Source organism: Aplysia californica, unplaced genomic scaffold (assembly GCF_000002075.1).
Source record: "Aplysia californica isolate F4 #8 unplaced genomic scaffold, AplCal3.0 scaffold00088, whole genome shotgun sequence".
Lineage (NCBI taxonomy): Eukaryota > Metazoa > Mollusca > Gastropoda > Aplysiida > Aplysiidae > Aplysia > Aplysia californica.
In genome coordinates, this window is record NW_004797358.1 from 1,580,609 (window position 1) to 1,593,347 (window position 12,739).

Consider the following 12,739-nt stretch of genomic DNA (forward strand, 5'->3'; position numbering starts at 1 on the left):
CCCTCTTTTTTTTACACAAAGAAAAAAATAATGTCTTGCTTTTTCTCCCGGAAGTGTGGGTAAGTCATTCAGCATTGTCGAATGACGGCCTCAAGGAATTAAGAGTCAACAAGTCTATCGACACTGGTTAATCCTTTGTTCCCCCCCACCCCCACCCCACCCCCATGGACAAACACATGATGTCAAAAGACAAAGGGAACGCCAATACCCCTGTCGCCCAGTATGCCGGGTGATATTTTCGTCCCGCCCCTGCCGAAAATACAATTATCCAATCGCAGCACAGGGTTCTTTATTAGTCCCTAAAGACACGTGGTCGAAGTACTATAAAAACGAAAAAGAAAAGTTGAGGAAAGTCATTGAATTCACTGTTCTTCCCAAGCAGTGCGTTCTACTGGTGTCTGCCTAACACAGGCTACTAAAAAAAACCCTGCATATGTGTGCCTGCCTGTTGGATCCTACTTTTTGTTTTTGATTGTAACCTTTATCGTTTGATTGTCATTAAGAATGGCTGAAGCAGCTCCACGAAGAGTGAGTATACTTTGTGACTTTAAAGAATACATGATGTACCTGTGGCTACTTTGAATAGGGTAAAAATTTCCTTGTTGACGTACATGAAAAATACTAAAAGAATTAAGAAGTACTTCTGCCTCATGCCGTACCATCCATGCTCATTTGAAGTTGTCCAAAACATATAAGAATCCTTTCACTTTCAGACGATGACATAGTTTTGAGCATTTTGAACAGCAGCAGAGAGTAAAGATCAAAGACTTTTGTTTACAAAGAAACTTAATGCGACAATACAATAGTGATAGTTGATCCAAAACACAAGTCACAAGAAACGAAATTATACACTAACTCGAAACCATAGCCACGAGTATTTCATTTGATGCAAGTAGACTTTACGTGTACCATGTTTAATAGACCAGATTTAGTCGTAGTCTAATAGAGATTTACACAGAACGATGACATTGTCGAGGTCGTTTTGCCAGAGTAATACTATATAAACTGATGTTTTTAACATCGTGTGAAAGTCACTGCTCCTTGTTTTCAGGTCGAAATGAATTATAAAGTTCTAGCGTTAATTTTATTTTAGTAAAAATAAATCTTGGTTTCGTAGATTTCATTTTTGTCCTGTGAGTAGAAAAGCATGCTATTTGCAAAATATAATCTAATTAATACGTGTACCTTGCTTTGTTTTGTAGGGCTAATGTACTTACACGATTGTGTCGTGTATGAAGTAAGTTTTCTTTATTCTGAATGTAGAGAAACACATTACATCTTGGAAGGAACAAAAATCTTTTTAAATACCGTGATCTAATATGTCCAAGTGGATTGGTTAGTAATTTCTTTGCTGGTTCGAAAGAACAATGTATCCTATTCATCCAGTGCCTTTTCATTAATAAATTAGGCAATTTTGCGGTTCCATATTTTCATGGGTGAGTATGGTTCTTCAGACAACGATAAGCACGGTGACTTATTTTGATAAGTACAAAAAGTATTTTAAGAAAAGAGTACTGTGTTTTTGTTTGTAAATACACTTTTATTCCATTTATCTATCTACTGACTTATTTTGTTTTTAGTGAACTTCACGCATGCGTCTTCTAATGTATGAGCTTCAGACAAGACTTACAGAAAATGGTTGGCATTTCTTAAGTGCTTGATTCTGATTTGTACTCCAACGACCAGCATTTTTAGGATAATAAAACTCGTTGCTCTTTGCATGTTGACAGTGATTGTGTCGAAGAATCTGAAGATGCTACACTTTCAACATCTTTGGCGTCCACATGGGTGGTGACCCAGGACGAAAACACTTCAATGACCACAACCGTAACTACTGATCCTCCCAGTTTTGAAAATTAAAATCAAATTCTGTAGAACCGTATAGAGTTAGGAACTCACACGTTGTATTTGATATCATCAGATTGAGCTTTGATGTCTAATAAAAAGGTACCGGCTTAGTTGGAGATCTACCACGATACCTGGTCTTGTTGAAGGTCTTCCATAACCCATATCTCAACTCTGAAAGCGTGCTTCGTTCCCCTCTTCTCTTGGTCAATAGTTTAATACTACACGGTCAGTGTTCCAAATCATATGGGTTATCCAAGAACACGGTTTTCAACAGCTTGATATAAGATGATTTCATTCGGAATATAAGATGATTTCAATCGGAATTAAGGTTTGGTCTCCATGATATTTCTTGTTGCAGGTCTATTCTCCTCAGAAGCGACTTTTATCCTTACTTTCGCTAATTGTAAAGTTAACTTGAAAGGGATCCATAATGTTATAATGTCTATAATAAAGTGATCAGACCATTGCATTCAAATTTTCATGCAAGAAATGTAGCAACAAGACTATATTTGAAATGCTCTCGGGAGAGGTAGTGCCACGCTTTGTAACCCCCCCCCCCCAAAAAACAAAACAAAAACAGTCCTATTTTAGAATTAATTAATAAGGGATTCAATTGTTGGGGAGACAAGAGATTCAGTTGTTGGCTGTTTCATATCACCAGTAGACATCTACAAAGACTGTTGAATCTGCTTGACATTATTATACTCGATCATTATAGCATCAAGTCATAAGAAAGTGTAAAGCAAGACTAAGTGTTGCCACAAGACGGCAACTTTCTGAGCTGGAAAAAAAGATTAATAACTCATATGACGCAAATCATTATTTGTCAGGTATTTCTACTATAATGATATGATTACCAACTACTACGATTACCAACACACCATCCAGCACAACGTGCCTACCTCCAAAAATTCGATGGCAACAAGGCTAGAGGGCAGTCGAGAAAGACCTGGATGGATGGAGTCAGGGAAACATTAACCACCCACGGCATCCTTCTGACCCAAACTCTCCGGCTGGCGACAGAGAAACGTCTCTTTCTTCCCGCGACACCCAAAAGGGTATAAGCAGCGGATAAAAGTAAACAAAAAAAGTTTTAAAAATGATAATATGGGCCAGTGACAACGTGCCGGACAAACTGATACATAGTCGTCGTTAGGATGTTTATAACATCGATCAATGAACATTCGGCGGACACCAGTGCAGGGCTACTACAATTTTCACTCAACATTATTTTTTAACTACCCCTTATACCCGCCTGCTCTTACTCTTACACATCAGCTTCTTTACTCTTGTCTGTATGGACGGTGAGAAAAGGAGTGACGACATACAAAAATGCAAACCTCGTGATTTTATAATCCAGGTGGATTGTGCTCGGTGGGGGTGGGAGGAGATTGTTTGTTTGCGAAAAAGGCCGGGTAGGTTTGTATTAACGCTACAGTGACCAACTGCCATTTTAAAAGAGGTAGGGTAGCGTTAATTGCGACAGAGTTACTCTGTGACCCCCCCAAAAAACAACAAAACAAAACAAACCCAACAACAACAACCCAACAACAACAAAAAAACGAAGTTAAAAGGAAAACAAACACACACACATGCACACACACACACACTCTCCCCCCCCTCTCTCTCTCTTTCTCTCTCTCTTTCTCTCTCTCTCTCTCTCTCTCTCTCTCTCTCTCTCTCTCTCTCTCTCACACACACACACACACTCACACACACACGTACGTACACATTTTAATACACATACGCACCCACTCATACACATACACACACACACTCACACACATACACACACACACACGCACACACACACACACACACACACACCAAACTAACAAACAAAGACAGTCGCAGCTCTTTTCTTGTTGTTGTTGCCCCTAGTGTTTTTTGTTGCTGTTGTAGCTGCTGATGTTTTGTTGTAATAATTTTGCTACCTCAATATTCGGGCTGTCTAGATCTATAATGTGTACAGATAAAGTCAACACTACTGTACTAAAAGTCTGTGTGGATTTTTGCCACACACTTTAAGTTGAGAAGGCCTTCCTTGTCAGGCGGAGATTAGATAACTAGGACCACCACGCTGGGAAACAAAGCGGAAATGGTTCATCTAGATTCTTCTAGATGATGTTAGATTATAATCATCAAAGTAAAAGAGCACCGTGTTCACTCTGTCGCAATTAACGCCATGTTAGTTGTCACAGCATCACTCTGTCGCAATTAACGCCATGTTAGTTGTCACAGCATCACTCTGTCGCAATTAACTCTACCTTTAACAAAAATTAAGTCGCCCATGCTGAATTTGCCCGACGGCACAGATCAGGGGACAACGACAAAGCCGAAAGAGCAGTGATCCTTGACCGACCGACCATTCGTCGTTTTCCCAAGGCTATCGAGCTCTCAATCTCAACTGTATGATCGTGGGTTCGATTCCCTCTAAGGGCCGACGTTGTGTCCTTGGAAAAAGTACTTTATGTGAATTTTGCCCAGCTTTTGACAGCGAAAGAAAGCGTGAGAGCGCTTTAGTCGGCTGCTTGCACCCAAAAGGGTAAGCGGCGGATAAAAGTAAAAGTAAAGCTTGCACCGTATGCTTCCCAGGAAGCCGAGAATACTTCTGAGTGGTCTGTTGTTCTAGGTCCTGCTTAGGTAATAATGGTCGTGAAGCCCCTTGAGTATGCTGTAGGGCGTGGATAAGCGCTAGATATTTATACAAGTACATGTGTAATAATTATTAGTAGTATTAAATTATTATTACGCTCTTCTGCTGAGGAGATTTTCGTTTTTTCCCCATTTTTTTTCTTTTTTGTTGCATTTTATACACGTATTATAATTGATATCAATATCTTCGTTTAGAAACTTGGCACTTGTGTGTCCCAATTGTGTTGCAAGTGCCGCAAAACTCTTACTAAGAGTAAAATTTTAAAAGCTACTGTAGCAGTGTAGTTATTTAATAAAACGCCATCACCACTGCCTTTCTCAACCTGGATCAACTACTCTAGTGAATTCCAGAATTGTATTTATTATATTAACATTATTCTAACTAAAATGAGTTTTATTCTTAGTGTTATTATACTTGATATTGTAATTATGATCTTCTTCTTCTTCTTCTTCTTCTTCTTCTTCTTCTTCTTCTTCTTCTTCTTCCTTCTTCTTCTTCTTCCTTCTTCTTCTGTAGACTGTTGGAAGGAGGAACAACGTCGACAAACTGTTCCCATTAGTAGAAGAAAGACCAAATAAGCCGGGAGTGATTAAACGCATGCAATTGTGTGCAAGGTATCATACTTTGCTGTGCACGCAATTCCGTTAATTTCCCTCTTCTTTAAGTTTGTCCCTCAGAATTAAGTTTCCCCATTTCTGTCGCGCGCCTAAACGTGCTAGGGCGAGAGGATAGGAATTGATAAATATCCTGAGTCGTCAGTCTTGTACCTTATTCTTGAGATAAGAAGTTAAGAAATCCCAATGCAGCCTGTACAACTGTTCTTTTAATTTTCAGACTTTTGGGATTCCTCAGATATTCAGCTGAAAACTAGATCTACCTCAGAGAAACGGAAAACGCGAGGTTTCATAGCAACATAATGGAATGTTACTTTGGGTGGCTTTCCTTCAAATCACTCAATAGTAGCCATTCTTGTAGATTCAATGTCCCTTCTGCCAGTTCGGTAGGACATTTCGAACCTTATACTTACACTGAATAAAGACTCCACGTGTCTTCACAATTGCATGCGTATAGCAAAATCTGAATTTCGGTGCACGCAATTGGTAGGCCCACAAGTGAGCAGCGTTCTCACTCACAGTCAAAGAAACGTACAGTTCAATCGGTAGCACTGTGGTTCGGTGCGGCTTTGTCGGTTTGGGGCTAGCTCTATACGTTCTTATACTAACCGTCTCTGACCGTCTAGGGATAGCTGGATTGTCCTCCACGGGAGAAGCAAAACCGACGACGACCTTCAATAACGAACATGCGCAGACAAAATTGCACGCAATTTTTTCTGCGTCTGCGGTCAGTAATAGCGCGCGCGCGAGAGAGAGAGAGAGAGAGAGAGAGAGAGAGAGAGAGAGAGAGAGAGAGAGATTATTTTCACTTTCTCAAATTGTACAATTTGTTCAGCACAACAACAAGGATCCATAATATTATGATGTCAATTTGGTCAGATCATTGCAGTCAGAATCAAACTTTCACGTAAGAAATGTAACAGACTGACAAGTCTATTATTATTTATCGGAAACTGTCTCTCGAGAGCGGTAATGTGCCTCTCTTGACACTACATCTCTTGCCTTATTTGAAGGACCCAGATGATGGAGAAACAACTACATGCAGTTGTTGTTTGACATCACTAAGAAGAGACAAAGGCCGCTTGAATCTGCCAGACTTATAAAAGATCGTAACATCAAGTCATAAAGAAATTGTAAAGCAAGACTGTGTCGCCACAATACCGTACGTTCACTTCACTCATAAGTTTGACAAAGAAATTTACTTTCATAGCACAATGTCATTATTTGTCTGGTAATTCTATAATGACTATGATGTAGTTGGCTGTCCACTGACAACGTAACTACGACACTATAACCATCGTTGCGAGATCAAATGACTGGACAGCCAACAACATCGATCGGTGAATATCTTGCCGCTTAAATCGTTAAATAATTTTTCTCGTTTTTTGTTTGCTGATTTTCAGTATTCTTTCCTCCCTTTTCACCCACAGCAACACCCCCAACCCTTTTCCTTTGTTTCCCTTTTGTTCTTTTTGTTTGCTTGTTTCGTTGTTCTTGTTTATTTTTGTTTAAAAAAAAAAATAATTTGTGTTATCTTTTGTACACACTCAGCAATTCGTGTTCCATAAATTTAGCCTGTACCATATTATTTTTCTATACCTCCTCTTCTCCTCTCCAAACTTGAACAGACGCGCGCGCGCACACACACACACACACACACACACACAAACACACACACACTTGAGGGGCGAGACACATATATTAAAATATATATATATATATATATACATGTACATATATAATCCCAAAAAAGAAGGATTGCAGTATCTTGGTCGCAGAGAATCTTTGCTTACACTGTGCGGATTTGGATATGACCACCATTTTTATACCGTCGGGTGCAGAATTGTTTATTCTATATGACATATGTTTTAAAATATTATTTAAAAAATTGAAAAGTTTTGACCATTCGTCGCTTACCCTTACGACGGCAGAAATATGCTAATTAGAAGGCCTATTTTGTTTATTAGCCATTTCTTTCGTGCAGAGCTCTAACAATTTTTGTTCTTGCGCTTAGGCTGCGTTAGTAAGATTTAGGACAAACTTATCTATCGGTAAGGAATAGAGGCGACAAAACTGCTAAGATTTGCGGTGGTCTGGCAGGAATGAACAAAGCTGCACCCGTGAGAAGCAACAGATGGCTTCTTTTTGTGGACTATATCGCGCAAATGCTGGAGCGTCACGCCTTACCCTTATTTTCGTGGGAGAACAGAGTCGCGTACTTTTGAGAAAAAAAAGCAACCATCAAAGCATCTGATTAACTAACAGTACCATCAAAGATCGTACATAATAATAAGATAGTTCAATCCTCTCTTTGAGTCAATTAAAAAGTGTCCTCAGAATCCGGCAGGGCCCTCTTCGAAAAAGTGCGGACTTTGCTTTGCGAACAGTTATCCTACTTGTGTGGAAATACAATAAAAACGAAACTAACAAACTATGCTATTCATATTCTTCATCTGGAGAAACGAAAGAGAGGGGCTCTTCAAAACAAAGACTGCAGCGCCGCCATCTTCTGAACCAATGCGCAGACTTCCGCGGACACTTTTTGAACTGAGTGAAGTATCTTGTGTACGATCTTCGGTACCATTCACCAATTTAAGTACCGGATAAAAAAAATAAAAATATAATATATATATTATTCTATTAAGTACCATCAGCATTGGACTGGGCTTGGGACCAGATATCAGTTTGATTTTGTATTGAATGAATAGGCCTTTCGGGTACAAAAACATATCTGCAGGACATGGAGGATCTTTAAAGTGTAGGGGCAGCATTTTCTTTTGCTCATTTAGGATACAGTTTGAAGTTGTGAGACGTGTCCATCTGCGTACATTTGCTTGTAATACATTCTCCCTTCTTTCTTGCGGTAGTGTCAGTCTGTTCGGTCTGTGTTTTTAATTACAGCTTAGAAACGGCCTTGAAGTCGCTTAACGTCTTTAGAAGACAAGTATTTGGATGGGGTCTATACAGAGTAATTTTGTCAAGGGGGCTGTAACTGTTGGGTGGAATCGGCATTCTAATTGCACCTTCTCACAAGGTCAACACCCCTCGATAAATCTTTGAAAACCAAATCATACCAACAATGGCGTGGTTACCAGTATAGCCCGTTACGAATCTTACAGGCAGTACGTGGAGCCCAATGAAACAACAGCTGAAGAAACGCCAATTTGTTCCCAATTCAGCCGCTTTGTTTGTTACTCTCTGTGACATTTAGAAAAAAATGACTGACAAAAATGCGTCAAATATTTAACAGTCCATTTCAGAAGGTTCGTGCTCTACACGAAACCAATGGCTCATAATAGACAAAATAATAATAGGCACATTTAATGTTTAAGTCCAATTTTTGTGTGTGTGGCATTTGTGCCTGCTCCGTTTTCTGATCTGTTTAAACTATCGTAATGATAATATAAAATTTATTGCAGAGACAAAATCCTTCATTCATTCAATATGCAATATTAGGCTATGTCTATTTATTTATCATTGTTGATTCACCTCAATATACGCACGAACACAATTTTAAGTTTCTTTGATTTCACACAACTTTGCTGTCCGATTCTTTTAAACTTTAAAGGTTAATTTTGAGAGACCACATCTCGGGTGGCTCTTGACATAGATGAAAATGAATGTGTCAGACAATGCAGATTTTTTATTTAACTTTAAATCGGTTTCCTGCATGGGTACTTCGAAGACTGAGCCAAACATTTACTCCTATTGGTGTAGACTTCAAAGCCAAATTTAGGTATCCGTTTTATATTTTTTGGTAATCCATCGTACCTCTTCCGTTCGCCACTTATAGAGACTGTTTCTTAGCCGTTATATCTCAGAATAATAAACTGTCTTGATAAAATAAAATCCATTGTCGATGAGACCTTTTCGTCCCCACTCTGTTGTAAAAGTCTCCTTGTCGAATGATGTAGAATGAAAGTCAAAATAAGTTGCAAGATCCAGTTGTCAGATTACACATTAATTTTTCGCGAAACCACTTTACAGTGAACACAGATAACACAGTTGGCTACATGGTGCGTCTTTTTTTTTAAATAGAAAAAAGTCCTTGCGATTCAAAACAAATTTAGACAACGCATATGTGTACGGCTGTCTTTCAAATTTTACGAGTACCTACCTATGCAGCTCAGTGTAATGTTTGTTTTGTATTCAAATAGAGGCAATTTTGGGTCCAGGATTGATCCTTTGAATTAAAACGTTATAATCGATACCAGCAATTCAATTTCACTCAGTTTTCCAACAGAGGTCCGCGGCTTATTACGTAATGTTAACGAAACTGAACTTTTTGGCTCAGTCTTCCGTATCCCTTTAACATGGTGATAGGGTGATTACATTTTCAAGTTTCTTGAACGTCACTTTGTAATAGATTTCGAGGAATAGTTGTGATTGATTGGCGGGTGCTCTTGTGTAGTTTGCTTCTTTCCTATCAAACTGCTATCACGCTGATCTCTCCTCTTTCTTTTCTTTTGCGTGCTACTCCCTTGTAATCTTCGGCACTTATATCACATGTTTACCGTAGAACTCATACTAACACTAAAGAGAAAAAAAAAGTTGCCAATTAATTTAATGTTCTTATGAAAAGAGACTTAGCCTCAACGAACTGAAAACACGAACTTTTCTCTTCCAATAACAGGTGGCAGGAGAGCAGGATGATGAAAGTTCCCAAAATATGGACGAGATATTAGCCGAACTCAAGAGGCGGCTTGAGGTGCACCAAATAGAGGCTATGGCTCACAAACAAGTGTTCAACCATCTACAAGAGGTAGTTGAAATTCTACATGTAACAGAGAGCTCTCGTTTGGCGTAATTACTTGGGGTGAAAATGTCAGAATGTTGTTGCTGCTGGTGTTCTGGGAAGGGTTTTGCAGTGTTCGCAACTGCATAAGGTCATTTGAGCGCGAGAGACTCATATTTTTTATTTTGGTAGGATTTGATTTTGAATTTTGCCCGGATGGCGGCCGAACTCTACTCTTATCGAATTTAGGACCTTCAAGGTATCTTTAACGTGCGCAACTTCCAAACGAGACCTCCAATATTTCCCCCCGCCTATACACGTGAAGACTAGATCTAGGTGCGTGTTCGATCTTACATACCCTACGATCAGGGATGTGGCTAAAAAAGGCAGCAGTAAGAAGGAGCCAGAAGTAGCAGTAGAAAGAGTCAGGAGCCCAAGAGAGAGAGAGAGAGAGAGAGAGAGAGAGAGAGAAAGAGAAAGGGGGGGGGGGCAGAAAGTGGAGATGAAATTAGTTGATAGAAGATGATTAGAGAGCAGGAAAGGCGGCGAAAGGAGAACATTTTAAAGAAAAACATTTCCGTCGCTGTCAGGTTTCGAACCGGGACCCGTCGAATGAAAGGCGCACACCGTGCATCTGGACCACGAGAACCCTCCGCAGAGAAATAAAAGTGCAATTTGGAAGAAGTACAAATTTTACGAGATGGAAAAACCATTAAATACCAAAAGTAAAAGACGCTACGCTCGTTCCATTACAGAGTACTCCATTTTCAGAGCGTTACAAGCTGAGATAGTGAAAAGAAATCCATTATATCTGATCTATAGCTTTGTACCCCCCCAATTCCTAGCAAAAGCTATGATCAATCTCACATTTCATTTCATGCTCATGCACTGTGTTTCTCCATGGAGTTGCAGTGTTGTAGCTGTTCACTTTCGTTTGTCCGCGTTAAAAAGTTTAATTCTAGCTCATTTATTAATTTATCTATGGCCGCGAAACTTTGCGCAACACTTCTGGAGGACGGCCAAATAATACAAACTATATTTAACCCTATCCGTACGTCGTGTTTTACTATCGTTTCCATACGACTTGAAGAACGAACTCTGCGCCACCACTTTCCACAGAGGAAATTTACTCGTTAATCCGATCCCTTCGCTTTGTATAGCAGTCTGCCAAAATAATTTTTTGAGAAATACTGAACGTTTCAAACAGGTTTTTGCACTAGAAGTATTCTAAAATGTGAAGAATACACTCCAGGGGGTACAAAATAACCCCAGGGCATACGGTTAGAGTTACAAAAATCTTGATCCAGTGATTAAATTGCGCTCTTTGGGAGCATTCACAGGATCACTAAAATAAATAAAATGACTTACACTTACAGTTATCTAGCCTACAAATTGCCCATTTTGAGACAGCGACACCACACTGTCCCTATAATATTATTTTAGTGTAAGTTTATTTAGTGTAAGTTTGTAGATTTCACTCGCCGACTGCAAAGACGTCTCCACATGCACCTCGTCTCTGTTAAAGTTAAAGTGTGGTGTTGAAAGAAATTATGTCAACTTTTTAAATGACTAAAGCCCCGGTTACACGCAACGATACAATGTATCATATTCGTCGTGTGCGAGAACTGTCCGTTTTATCGAACTTTGTTGTCTGTTTACACGTTCCAATCTATAGATCTCGTCCTGTTTTCTTTCGATCGAGGAGATTCCTCGTCATAAAGCCTCCATGTCTCTTTGCGACGACAGCGATTTGCCTGCACTCTAGGTGAAGGTTAAGAGCTCGGGACCTAATGAATGAAAAGCGAACACTGTAACTCTAGATCACGAGAGCACCCTCCCCTCCCCTGTACATTTTGACATAGGGCCTAGCAGAAAAGTGTCTTTAGATTTAGAAAAGGTTGGCCATACTGTAGGCCCTACATGTACCGTGTTGTGTGTAGAAAGAGAATCTTTACTTGACTGCAGTAGATGTGCAACGCACCGAGTGACCTTGATGCCCTTCATCATGGACGATCAATTAAATAATAAAATTACTAGAATTTACATAATTTCGCATCAAATCAGGTTCACGGCGTACAAAAATGCTTCTTTTGAGACGCTGGTTCCGAATATGAAATCAGTTTCAAGATGCGATAAAATATTTTTAAATTTTGCGCTTAGCTTAACCCTGCGTGGCGGCATATTTCAAAGTGATTTTACGTCACTGCGCGTCTCCCCCCAAATCTGAACGTGATCGCACGAAAAATGTCAAGCAACGCTTAATTTCTCGACTGAGTCTTCAAACCGTCGTCCAATCGTCCAAATTCTGTTAAATTTTGTGGTTACGCCTAACGATTTATCCCGTGATCGCTAGATAGTCCAGTTTTTGTACAATTTATCTTTACGTGTATCCGGGCCTTTAGCCGTGTGCTGTAAATTAAATCCCCTACTATTTTTTTGACCCGCCCTCTTTGCCCGCTTCAGACAAACATCGGAACTTAAGTTTCAGTGACCTTTATGAAGACGCTTTTAGATTCTGTTGGTCATTCCTCTTGAAAAAAAAAAGAATGGTGATCTGAACATATAACCTCAAATTGAATGGATTGAATTATAAATCTAATTTAACGCATTCACACAAGGTATCTGATCCCATACAATCGGCGGATTCCAAGTAGTGTCCTTTTAGAAATTTTGATTTATAATAATATTGCTCCATTTATTATTTTAATATTATTTCATTATTTTACTCAAACCAATTCTATTGTTAGTATTATTGTTTTTTGTATTGATGTTATGACCGTGTTTCTTCTTGTTCTTCTTCTTGTTCTTCTTCTTGTTCTTCTTCTTGTTCTACTTCTTCTTCTTCTTCTTCTTCTTCTTCTTCTTCTTCTTCTTCTTCTTCTTCTG

General features: G+C 39.3%; 1 protein-coding gene across 1 annotated transcript in view; it reads left to right on the forward strand.

The window, feature by feature from the left end:
- Positions 1-391: 391 nt before the first annotated feature.
- LOC106011316 overlaps positions 392-12,739 on the forward strand; it is a 13,039-nt gene continuing 691 nt past the window's right edge. Inside the window, exons 1-2 of the mRNA XM_013080488.2 lie at positions 392-528; positions 9,752-9,880. Coding sequence (XP_012935942.1) covers positions 505-528; positions 9,752-9,880 — 153 coding nt within the window. The 5' untranslated portion in view covers positions 392-504. The remainder of the gene's footprint in view (positions 529-9,751; positions 9,881-12,739) is intronic.